The following is a 12,195-nucleotide window of genomic DNA, read 5'->3' as shown; positions in this document are numbered from 1 at the left end:
GAAAGCTGTAAAACAGAGGTGGCCCTCTCAAGCTATACAGGCACCTGGAAAAGCTGCTCCTTCAGTCAGTGCAAAGGGAGGCTGCAGATCCCCCCAAGGGCTCAAGGAAGCTTCACATGCAGCAGGGGAGCAGGACTTCTCTACCCAGTGCAATCACCTTTCCCTTCATCAAGCACAAGCTCCAAGGGGAAAACACAACTCCAGTATTTTACTTTCCTCTTTAGATAGAAAAGAACAGCCCTAAAATATTTTCATAACAAACTGTCCTACCAGGAAGAATAAGACAGGCAAATCTGACATAACCCATGTTCTGCAATATTGTCAGCATGCAGAGAGAAAGCAAGTTCTTTGCTAAGAATGGATCCTCACTAGGACAACAGTAAGAGGTCTCTCACAAACCAAGCATGTAAATTGCTCAGTCTTTGCCAAAGCCTCTTCCACAGGGACCAGTTGCTTCTGAAGGTATTCAAGAGCAGATGCTGAAAGCAGTCACAGGTGTCAGCCCACTCTCACTGTAACAAACTATTCTTTGCTCTGAGCTAATCCAAAATCTGGGAGCCAAGATATCCTGCACTGAAACAGCTAACAGTGGAAGGGTTCAAAGATCAAGTGTAAACATATAAAACATAAACACAGTGCATCCCAGACCATATGTTTCATTGTAACCTGGATCCTACCTTGCTGCTGGGCACCAGTGCTGTTGAAGTAGATTCAATGGTTAATCTCGATTCTATGCTGGAGCTGCCATCCAGCAGCCTTTCCACCAAATACACACCTCATCTTGGTACTACTGTGCTTAACCCCCATCTCTGACAGCACTCTTCCATCTATGGGAGGAAAGAAGGGCCTGGGATTCTCTCTAATACCCTCTCCTCCACTGAGCCCAATTGACAGCAGAGTCCACCTTTTCTCTCTGGTAAGCCAAGACAGGTGGTGCCACAATCCTCTCCTACTGCCTTGATGAAGAGCTGATCTCTTTAATCTTTTTACACACTTGGTCTTTCCCCTCCTCCTTTTCAACACACACTGCCCCTCTATCCTGTGCTTGGTGGTTCTCTATGCTGCTCTGATGCTTGTGGAGATCCTCTACTTGTCACACAGAGATTATGATGCTTGGCTGGGGGAAGCAGTACAAGACTTGGCTGCTGACTGTTGCAGGATTCAGTGGATAAAAGATATGTCCAACTATGCTGAGCAGAAGGCCATCTCCAGTACGTGGTTCTTATTATCTTCTCTGGGAGCCAGTGGGGAAAAGTCAAGACCTAGTTTAGGTCCTGTGTAGGATCATCTGTGGCCCATCTTTCCCAACAGTCCTGATTTTTCAGCCTAAGGTTTTTCAGCCTGAGGGTTTTCATGCAGTCATTTAAATTAACACTACTCCAGATCACTCTGATTCCTGAGCAGGACAGACTCAGTACCCATATGAGGTAACAGGTACATGTGGCCAGTGGCTCTGCAGCCTGGCCAGTTGGCTCAAGTTTTTCCTTCCCATGCTGTACGGAGAAGATGGTGGGGTCTATTTCTGTTGTCAGAGGTATTGCACCGTGTAGGATCCAGACCAGATGGCAAACCACACACCAGCTCTGAGCTGAAGGCACTTTGTAGAATGGTACATAACAACGGACTCAACCACAGGAAAAACCTTTAAATCGACAGAAAAAAGAGATGCCCAACAGCAAATAACTAACTGAGCAAGCTGGCAGCAGAGCACTCTGGGAGATGTCCCCTGTCTGACAAATGCCACCTGCCTTCTTGGTGCAGCTAAACCAGTTCAGCCTCTCACGTTCAGCTTCTTCCCCACAGGGCCAGGACTTGGACATCATGTTCTCTGGTTCAGCACAGACACAGCAGGTGTTCTACAGACCTTACCCAGGACTTCTCTCTCACAAGCCCCCAGTACCTCCCCAGATGTATTTTGTTGATACTGCAACCTCAAGCATGTGATTTTTAGCAGGATCCCACTTATTCTGGAGACCTGTTAGGCAAATAACTTTGTCGTTGGATACTTCCCAATCTGCAGATTTAGCAAGTGCACATTCTCCTCCATCATCCAGATCATTAATGGAAGTGCTGAGCAAAACCAGACCCACAACAGATGTCCCTGAATTTCACTCAACAGACCCCTTCCTTTTCAGCAGTGAACTGTGGATAACTCACTAGGTATAATTATCCCAGTGGGTTTTGTACCTACCCAAATCCCATCTAGATCATCCTTAAAAGCCATTTGACTGGCAGCCAAAGCTCTCTGTCACCATGCTCTTACCCTGTCAGAGAGGAATATTGGATTATTTTGACCAGATTCTGTTCTTGATGTGCCCACAGCTCCTGCTCATCTCCACTGCTTACACACAGGGAGATTATTTGATCCAGTTTTTTGTTGTTGTTGTTGTTGTTTGGTCAGTTGGGATTTTTTGTGGTTTGGGTTTTTGTTTGTTTGGTTTGGTTTGTTTGTTTGGGATTTTTTGTTTTGTTTTTGTGGGTTTTTTGTGGTTGTTGTGGGTTTGTTGTTTTGTTTTTGTGGTTTTTTTGTGGTTGTTGTGGGTTTGTTGTTTTGTTTTTGTTTGGGTTTTTTTGTTGTTGTTGTTTTGGGGTTTTTTTTTGTTGTTGTTGTAGGTTTTTTGTGTGGTTTTTGGTGGGCATTTTTTTTGGGGGGGTGGAGTTCACTGTTTGTTTTGGCGTTTTTTCTGTGCGGTTTGTTGTGGTTTTTTGGGGGGAGGTTCGGGTGGGGTTTTTTTTGGGGGGTGGGGTGGGTTTTTTGGTTTGGTTTTTGGTTTGGGTTGTTTGGTTTTTTTTAGGGGGGTTTAACTGCGAGCAGTTCCTGACTTTTGGCCCCAGTCGCCATTTTAAAGAGGGGGAAATTCTGCGAGAATTGCCATAGATAACAATGACTACTTCTAAGATTGCTTTGTGTGAGGTTCACCACACCGGAGGGTCTGAAAAAAAAAAAATCCCATTTATTTAAATACTCTTTTCCTTGCACTTTTCATATTCAAGGCCAGACTTTAGCCCCATCCCCAGCACGGCCTGTGCTCTGCACTCCCCCGCAGCCGTGTCTGAAGGCTGACACAGAGCGCACCGACACTGGGTGTCCTGCTCACACCGCGGGGGATGTTCCGGCTCCTTTGCCTGCTGCGGGCTGCCGATAGAGCCCCGAAGCGCGGGGCAGGGGCGCACCTGCTGTACATGTTAAAGCTGGGCTCACACAGGTCCATTAGCCGTGAGGCGGCTCCAGTTTCCGCCCCGGTCGCCGTTCAGGGCCCGGCGCCGTCGGGGCTGCGGGTCCGGCCCGACCCGGCCGGGAGCGCCCTCAGCGCGGGCGGCGGCGCCACCTAGCGGCGGGCGGCAGGGGGAGAACCGCCTCAGCGCTGCGAGAGCCTCAGGGAAAAACCTCCCCAACACTGTGAGAGCCTCAGGGAAAAACCTCCCCAACACTGCGAGAGCCTCAGGGAAAAACCTCCCCAACACCGTGACAGCCTGAGGGAAAAACCGCCTCAGCACTGTGAGAGCTTCAGGGAAAAACCTCCCCAACACTGTGACTGCCTGAGGGAAATAAATCCCCAACTCCGTGACAGCCTCAGGGAAAACCTCCTCACCACTGTGAGACTCTCAGGGAAAACCTCCTCACCATTGTTAGACTCTCAGGTTAAAACCTGCCCAACACCCTGGCAGCCTCAGGGAAAAAAACTCCCCAACACCGTGACACTCTCAGGGAAAAACCTCCTCACCACTGTGAGAACCTCAGGGAAAACCTTCCCAGCACTGTGAGACTCTCAGGGAAAAACCTCCCCAACACCGTGACTGCCTGAGGGAAAAAATCCCCAACTCCGTGACAGCCTCAGGGAAAACCTCCTCACCACTGTGAGACTCTCAGGGAAAAACCCTCCCCAACACCCTGGCAGCCTCAGGGAAAAAAACTCCCCAACACTGTGAGAGCCTCAGAGAAAAACTTCCCTGCCACCGTGACAGCCTCAGGGAAAAACCACCCCAACACCGTGACAGCCATACAGCCTCCGGGAAACTCCCCCCGCCCCTCCCCTCCAATTATCGTGACAGCGATACAGCCTCCGGGAAAAACTTCCCCACTATTGTGACACCGATACAGCCTCAGGGAAAAACTTCCCCACTGTCGTGACACCGATACAGCAACTTGTGCCAGCTGTGCAAGGGAACTCAAAGAAGCCTTCAGCTTCAGGACCACGGCTTCCCCCTGAGCCATGATTCCTCCACGAGAGGCAACTGATTACTCTCTATGCCCTCGAAGTAAAAAAAAAAAACTCCAACACAACAGAAATAGACAAATCCTCAAGATACATCCCCTCCAAAGCAGGCCTGCTGTCTATTTCAGCTCACCAGCACACAGGAGAAGGACTTTTATTCACAGAGTACCAGGAGGAGACTAAAACAGGAGGCCTTGTCGAGGAAGGCTGGACAGGGCACAGGCTGCTGCCATTTCCTAGCACTGAGAGTGCAGCCCACAGCTCTGTGGTAACTTTCCAGTCCACTGCCTTGAAAGGCCAAATTTCGTTCACCAGGCAGGAGCCAACACCCACCCAGAGGCTCAGAGCCTTGGAGTCAGGCTCTGAGGCACATCTTGGCTTTATGAAGCACAGTGACATGCTCATTTCAGATGGTAAAACAACAACCTGATCTTTTTATCATCTCTCTCTCACTTCTAGCTCGCTGATGGTGAGCAAAGGCTCTCAGGCAGCATGACCAGCTGATGACTGCAGAAGGGGTAAGCACAGAGGGGCAGCCTGCTGGACAGATTGCTAACCCTCAGGAAGACACAATAATGAGACAGAGAAGGCAGCACTCTTCTCACAGCTCTGTACAAAGATCAAGAATGAAAATGGCATCAAAGAAAACAATCAATCAATCCATACGTGGCAGTATTTATTAGTTGTTTTAACACATCACCCAGTGGCAGATACACCCAGAGATGAGTTGACTCTGGGACCCTTTGGCCCCAGCCCATGAGACTGACTGGGCTGGGACCATTGGCAATGCCTGACATACTCTGCAGGGCAGAGCTGGACTCTGCTCGACTTTTAGGGTTTAAGGCTGTAGCTAGTCAAATTAAATAGATTGTTTAATATTGTACAAGAGGCACACCACAAGTAACAGCCATTGAAGTTCATGGGATTCAGTTCCTTGCATCACAGAGGAGAAGGGACAGCCCAGGTGGATCCTCTCTCTACATAACCTTAAAAAACAGCAGGAATTTTCCATTTTAGTGCTGTTCCCACCAGTAATCTATTAGGGCTTCCCTTCAAAATAGCAGCAGGTTTGGGCTCTGTTCTTCCCCAAAATTGGGGACCATGGAGAGGGCAGTGCTGCTTTGAGAGAAATTTCCCTACCTTTTTACCAAGGGGAGTCTTAGTGCATGAAGGATTGTATCAGTTCCCGGGAAGGAAGTGAGGCACAAGGCAAACCCAAGTAATGCAAAGAAGAAGGAAAAGCAGAACCACAACCCCGAGGTTTCCAGCCCCCAGCTTCTTCCCCTTTCTCCTGTTACCAGCCTGCCACAACCTGCACCTCACTCTGGCATGCCACCCACTGCAAGGCAGACACACCAGAGGCCAATGAGCAAGTTACTCTGAAGGCTGTTACTAATAGTGATCTCTTCCTAAACCTCATCACACCCATCCCATCAGGCACTTGGGCTCCAGACAGAATCAAAAAGTTTCCCCTTTCCCTCTCTCCCCACTTCCCTCCCAATCTCTTCTTCTGTCCCTTGGTTTTAATTCCACTTTGATTTCTTGGTGCCACTCAGGTAAGTTTTTCTGAAGAAGTTGGTGAAGAGGGCCAATAAAGTGACATACAAGCCAAATGAAAGGAGTAACACTGGCCAGCTAATGTTACAGAACTTATCATCCTTCCAGTAGACCATAAGGATGCTAATTATTACAAATCCTGTCATCTGCACCATCTGTGCAGTGGTGAGCAGCATGGCGAGGGGCCGGGGCACTCGGATGCCCATGGCTGTCACAGTGTAGTAGGAGTACGTAAAACAGTGGATAACAAGGTTCAAGGCTGCGTTCCACCCCATTCCAGCTGTCATATCCTTATAGGCACACCAGGATATAACCAGTGTCAGCAAGTGGTGGTACCAGTGGACGAAGATGAGCTTCTTTTTTCGAAGAACAATGAACACAGTGTCACCTGGGGTTGGGGGAGAGGTATATCATTAGTCAAGTGAAAGCACAGCAGTTGCAAAAGTTGTCACGTGAAACAGACCAAGCAAGCTTCAATGCTGAAGCCATTATGTGGTTTGATCCAATCAAAACCTAGGTTCCCATTGAAATAATCTGTATTGAAAAAGACAGTTTAGGCACCCTACCTTCTGGCATGTTTGTAGTATAAGAACCTCTTACCCCAGGCTTGTTTTCTCAGATCTACCTGCTCTGCATTTCCAACTGGTTCTTCTTTATTTCTTTTTATGAAGACTGTGTGGAAAGCCCAGCCCTCCCTGCCTGTCTGCTGCTCCCTTGCCATGGCCATTCCAATGCAGAATTGCCTAGTCCAGATACTGGCCTGGGGATCAAACTAGAACAGCAACATCAGGTTGCAACCCCATGAAGAGCAACCATATCATTTGAGTTGAGCAATAGGGAGCAAGAAAATGAGTGACACATGCAAAACTAAGCAATGCTTTTGTCTAAGTAACATTTGGACAGAGACCTGTAAAGGAAAATCTGCTTGTAAAAGCAAAGCAGTTACAAACACACAGGATAAGGAGAAGTTTCAGACTCACCCAATTCAACAAGTTTGCTCACTGCAAATAGATACATCCAAAGCTTGGGAACGGGATGGATGAAGAAAGATTTACTACACACTGAGTGCTTAAATCCCTTGGTAAGGAGGAGGAAGACCATCTGCTTCCAGATCCTACAGGCTGCAATGAAACTGCAAGAAAACCAGAGGAGAGCTGAACACTGTGCCCAGGGCCTCAACATAGCCTCTGATAGCTCTGCATCTATGGATATTCAGTTGACTCCATCTTGATGCTCAGGGCAATCTCAGAAACATTTAAACAAACTCTTGCCTTAGACTTCCTAACGAGTTTTAGCCAGGACTTAAAACCTATTCTTGCAAGAATAGCAAAGCAGCATCAAAGAGTGTTCCCTCATTACACTCCCTGCTTCCACTGCCTGAAGAGGTACTCGAGCAAAAGCTGCCCCACCTGATGAGAAATGGAGGGCAATTTTCCTGATGTCCCACCTTTTGACATGGGCCCACAGGACAGGCCCAGGGAAAACTTTTAATGTCCTGTGGCAGGCAACTCCTACAGCTTATGATAAGAAATATCACTTTTTCTTTGTTATCTACCTATATGTTTCATTCACACAAGCTTGTCTCTGAACAGACCATGAACAGCTATCCCCTGACCTCCCCTCTCCCACAACCCGTGATTTTACAGACCACTGCCATACCCTGCCCTGAGAGACAACAACCAGTGTCCTTTTGACCTTGTCAAAGTCAATTTGAGTTTCAGGGGCAGAAGTCTAGTTTTTTCTCTGTCCCACCAAACAGACAAAAGAAGTTGTGGAGATGAGGGGAATTTTCTAAAATTGATATCTGCTTGTTTAAATACAGAGCATGGCCCAAAACATTTTCATGGCCACTGCAGGAAACTTTTACTATAAGACTGGACAGTTTGAAAACACATTTTAGATTAATCTTTAGTGCTTCTGTGGGCATAGCAGAATTTTCCCCATTTTCTGCACAACAGGATTAGAGAAATGCGGGGGGGGGGGGGGGGGGCAGTGTGGTGTAGGGTAGGGGAAGAGAAAGAAATCTAAATTTTAAAGAGAAATAGACCTCAAATCAAACTTGTAATTGGCAGGTATCCTTTGAATGAGGGAAGATGGATGCCTGCTCTTGCAGGCTTCATGTTCAAATCTACCCACTAATTATTTGCAAGCACTCTCCCCAGCAATCCTTCTGCAACTCATTTGACTGGCTGGGGTATTTCTGGTGAGAAATCCCAAATAACTTGTATAAGCAGGTCACTCTCTTAGGTGGAAAGGGCCTTCAAGAGGAAAAAATTAATTTATTTCCCTAGCGATGTAGTGGATAACCAGAACTTCCCGTCAATCCAGTTCTGAGGGAAGGTCTACAGCTGTCTGCAGATTTAGCAGTGGGTCTTACCTGAACAAAGTCAGGCTGAAGGACCACAGGACCAGTGGTGCACGCAGATTGAAGGGCCTCCGTTCCTTCATGAAATGCTGGATTCCAAAGATGAGGATTAAATAAATAACAGAAAAAATAATAGTCTTTTGCCTGCAAGTAGAGAAGAGGAAACAGTAAGGAAACGACCCAAACTGACCTATTTTCAGCCAGACTTCTGTAGCCTTCAAAGTACTCTCATCAAGAAACAAAGAATCTTCCATTCTCATGTTAAGGTTGTGTTTGGTCACAAGAAACCCTACCCTGACAGTGAGCAAACAAGAACCCTGGGGACTGCACAGAAGAAAGCAAACTGCTACATCATGGAGATTTCCACAAGACCTTGACAGGATGAGGCAGGTTCTGGCAGCCTTTGAGCAGGAGCCAAAGCAAACACCTCAATGCATCTTATCCCTTCACACATGAGACTCTACAGGCAGAGGATGTCTGTACAGGACGTCTACAAAGGCCAGTTTCATGTAATCTATACCCTCAAGTGCCTTGTTTTACATCCCACACATTCCAAGGCTTTAGTGAGGCACGGCAGGGCTGAGTGTCCTATTTGCCAGTGCAAGGGCTGCACTGGCCATCCGTGGATGCTCTTTGCCCTCTTGCCATGTAATCATCTCCATACAAGCTGCAGCACCACCTGGACCACTGTTTGTCTGCCACATGTACTGCTGCATCCCATCTTCCACAGCCTCAGCTGTGCAACCAGAGACCCCCAAGCTTCTTCTCCTTGGAACTGAAGATCCTCACACTTGTTCTGCTAAAAGCAGCAGAACCCGATAGGGCCACCAAGGGTCCGGAATGCACTAGATCAGCAACCTCTTTTCCTCTCCCTCTCCTCTCACCAATTCTCCTCCATCCATTTCCTGGCTCCCAGGTGATCGAAGTTCTTCTCGAAGTCATACGCCCCCCGCGGGTGCAGCTCCGTCAGGTCAACGTTCATTTCCATATTCAGCATCCCCGGGAGCGACCCGAAATGAGCCACTCGCACACGCTTCACGGGTGGATATAGTCCCGGGAATGCGCTCCGCCCCAACCTCACCCCGCGGCTGGGGCGGGACCAAGAGCCGCCCGGTCCGCGGGGAACCGGCGGTCCTCCCACTCCTTGTGCGGGGTAAGGACGGGGAGGCTCCGGTCACTCCGTCAGGCTGAGCCGGAGGTCCTCCCATTCCCCACGCAGCCCAGCTCGTCCCTTAGCAGATGGGCAAGGTGATTATAACACTGTCACCAGCAGCAGGCAGAAATTCCTTTACCCTAACTGCGATTAGCTGTTGTTCCTTCACCATAGACTGAAGCATTTCGCCGCTGCTGGAGACTAGATGGGTTCTGAGTAATCTCTCACTTCAGTTCCTGCAGCTGAAAATTGCTCCAGCACAGTCAAAGTCCCCTGAATGCAGCATATCTCATTGCTCCCTGTGGTCACTTCACTCGTCTTGGTGTCTCTCCCAAGTGTCATGTCTTTCTTTACACATGTGCAACGGCTGCACGCTACAAAGCTCACAGACTTGGAAAGGGTTTGCCTCATGCAGGCATCATTACACCTGCACACAAGACATCTGCTTAACTGCTGCCTCTTCAAACAGGCGAAGATGTGCCTGGGTGAGATATTTCACAGGATTGTAGAATGCTTTGGGTTGAAAGGAACCTTAAAGAGACCATCTAGTTCCAACCCCTCTGTCTTGAGGAGGGACATTTTTCACCACACCAAACTGCCCAAAGCCTTATCCAGCCAGGCCTTGAACTTTTCTAGGGATTGAGCATCCACAATTTTCTCTGTATTTGACAATGCAGTGGTGTGAGAAAATCAGAAAAGAATTTGACATGCAGGAATCCCTTGGTGATTTTTGCACAAACCTTGACTTACTTTCTCCATTTTGCAGAGCACTGGGTATGTATCTGTGGAAAGTTCAGCTTATACATGTCAGCAGCAGTGGTTTTACCATACCCCACACAGGGAAAACACCCTGTACATAGCCTGAGCTCCCACCGTGCCCTGCACAGCCCTCAGCTTAGTGTTTCCAGCTCCAGGGAGGTTCTTCCCCTTCCAGAGGACTGCAGGTCAGAGATTGTGCAGTCTCCATTCCTGGGTCACTTGTCTTTCATCTTTCATTGCCTACTTTAGGCAGTAGCATCACCAGGCAGAATATTCAGGTACATGCTGAAGAAACTTTCATCTGTTGCTAGGGCTTGTACCACCACAAGAGCAGGTGCAGCCACCAATATAGCCAGGGGCAAGAGCAGAGAAGAGGCAGCCCAGTAACACAAACTTTTTGCATTTCTGATGCATACAAGTCGATGTTCAGTGCCATTATTCAGTAGCAAAGCCACATTGGCAACCTTATAAATTTATCCCTCTCCATGACAATGGAGACATGACAAACTTGACAATGGTTTCACTGTTACTGACTTCTTTGCCTGCATATTGTCTGTGGATTCACTGTTCCTAGACTGAATGCAGTTATTAGCTGTTTGTGGCAGTACAAGTACAAAACACCTGCTTGTTTCACCTATGCTTTAGCAACTGTTAAATAAGGCCTCCTTTACATAAGACACCATACGAGAAGAGGAAAAACCTTTTAACCTGTTGAGAGATGCAAAGATAAGTTGGATTAGCTGAGTAGAAAATGTCCCAATATTGACGTAATTTCTTGTTCCTAATCTAGTTCTAGGTTCAGTAAAGTTTTCATTTTGAAACAGTTTCATGCCACACGAACAAGAACAACACCTGTTCTAGGGTGGGTCTGTCCATCCATCTCTTAGGTGGTGGGATGTACAGTTGCAGGAGGAGCTCATGACTGCAGCTCTTTGGTACCATCTGAGCAGGCAGCTGGCAGCCCTCCCCAAGTGTCTCCTTGGCAGATGGGAACAAGAACAACACGTGTAAAGAACAGAAGCAGATAGAAGGGAGGAGGCTCCTGGCATCCTCTGAGACACATTTCTTGCTTAATAAGGCAGGCTTTGTCACAGACTGAAAGCTCACCTGCACAATCCAGATGCAGTTGTGACATTCTTGTTATCCTCTTTTCTCCCCACCATCAAATACCTCTCTGCACTCCTGGATCTGTGTGGATTAGCATGCAGAGAGCGACCAAGTCCAGTGTCTGGCCACTGGCACTGCTCAGAAACACTGTTGGACTCAGAATGCTTTAGAACCTGACATGCAATATAGACATCAGAGCGACTTGTAAATAAACAGATGAGCTTATTTTCACACATCACAGAGAGACTGCACAGAGAACTGCACAGAGCTCAGCTGCTGCAGACAAGGAATTGGAGCCCCAGCAACACTTTACACAGAGCAGGAATATCAGGTCTGCAGTCCCAAATAAATGGGAGGGGAGCCCTTCATTCTTCTGTTCTCCAACTGAGGGAGGAGGAGACAAAGACCCTATGGAACAGAAGCCTCCATGTCTTTATTTTGAGCCCAAAATGGCTAGGTAGGACCTCAAAGAGAAAGGACAGTTTTGTGAGGACCATGAAATAACATTGTGGATCCTTATGGTGAGCTGGGTCCCATTAGACTGCTTCTACAGCATTCCAGAAATAATTCTTTGAGTTAGCCCTAAATAGATGAAATTCTCACTTACAGCTTAAATTGCTATTTTCAACAAGAGTTTTAGTTTTCTGGTAAAGATTCACTTTTTCACTAGTACACATGGAACGAGAACTATTTTCTGATATAGTGACTGAGCATCACCTACACTCTTATTTGCCTTGTGGTCAAGAGTACAAGAAAATTGATTTTTGCACAAATACCGCATTTTGTATCCCAAGTCTTAAAATAAATTTCCTGTGACAGGACAGTGAACAACAAATAGACTACTTTGGTGGTAGATAGCACATTTGCGTTCTGTCAAGACTTGAGAGCATGAAGATATTTGTGAAAGACTCCAGGCACCATTCAGAGTGAGTAACAACATGCCAAATCCTGGTACTATCCAAAGTGCAGGAGGTGGTTTCTAGAAAGACAGAGTGAGTAATCTCTTTTCTAAGAATACTACAAATTAACAAAACCAA

The 12,195-nt window shown here is 47.4% G+C and overlaps 1 protein-coding gene across 1 annotated transcript; it reads right to left on the bottom strand.

Annotated features, from left to right (window-relative positions):
- Positions 1–5,740: 5,740 nt before the first annotated feature.
- Positions 5,741–9,136, bottom strand: ELOVL3 (ELOVL fatty acid elongase 3; the record flags this gene model as incomplete). Its single annotated transcript, XM_083865856.1, has 4 exons — positions 5,741–6,162; positions 6,755–6,906; positions 8,152–8,283; positions 9,024–9,136. 4 exons carry the CDS (start codon positions 9,134–9,136, stop codon positions 5,741–5,743), a joined length of 819 nt encoding a protein of 272 aa, XP_083721982.1.
- Positions 9,137–12,195: the final 3,059 nt, after the last annotated feature.

The sequence above is a fragment of the Zosterops lateralis genome (assembly GCF_965231275.1).
Source record: "Zosterops lateralis genome assembly, chromosome: 8".
NCBI classification, from domain to species: Eukaryota; Metazoa; Chordata; class Aves; order Passeriformes; family Zosteropidae; genus Zosterops; species Zosterops lateralis.
This window is presented reverse-complemented; position numbering and strand designations above follow the sequence as displayed.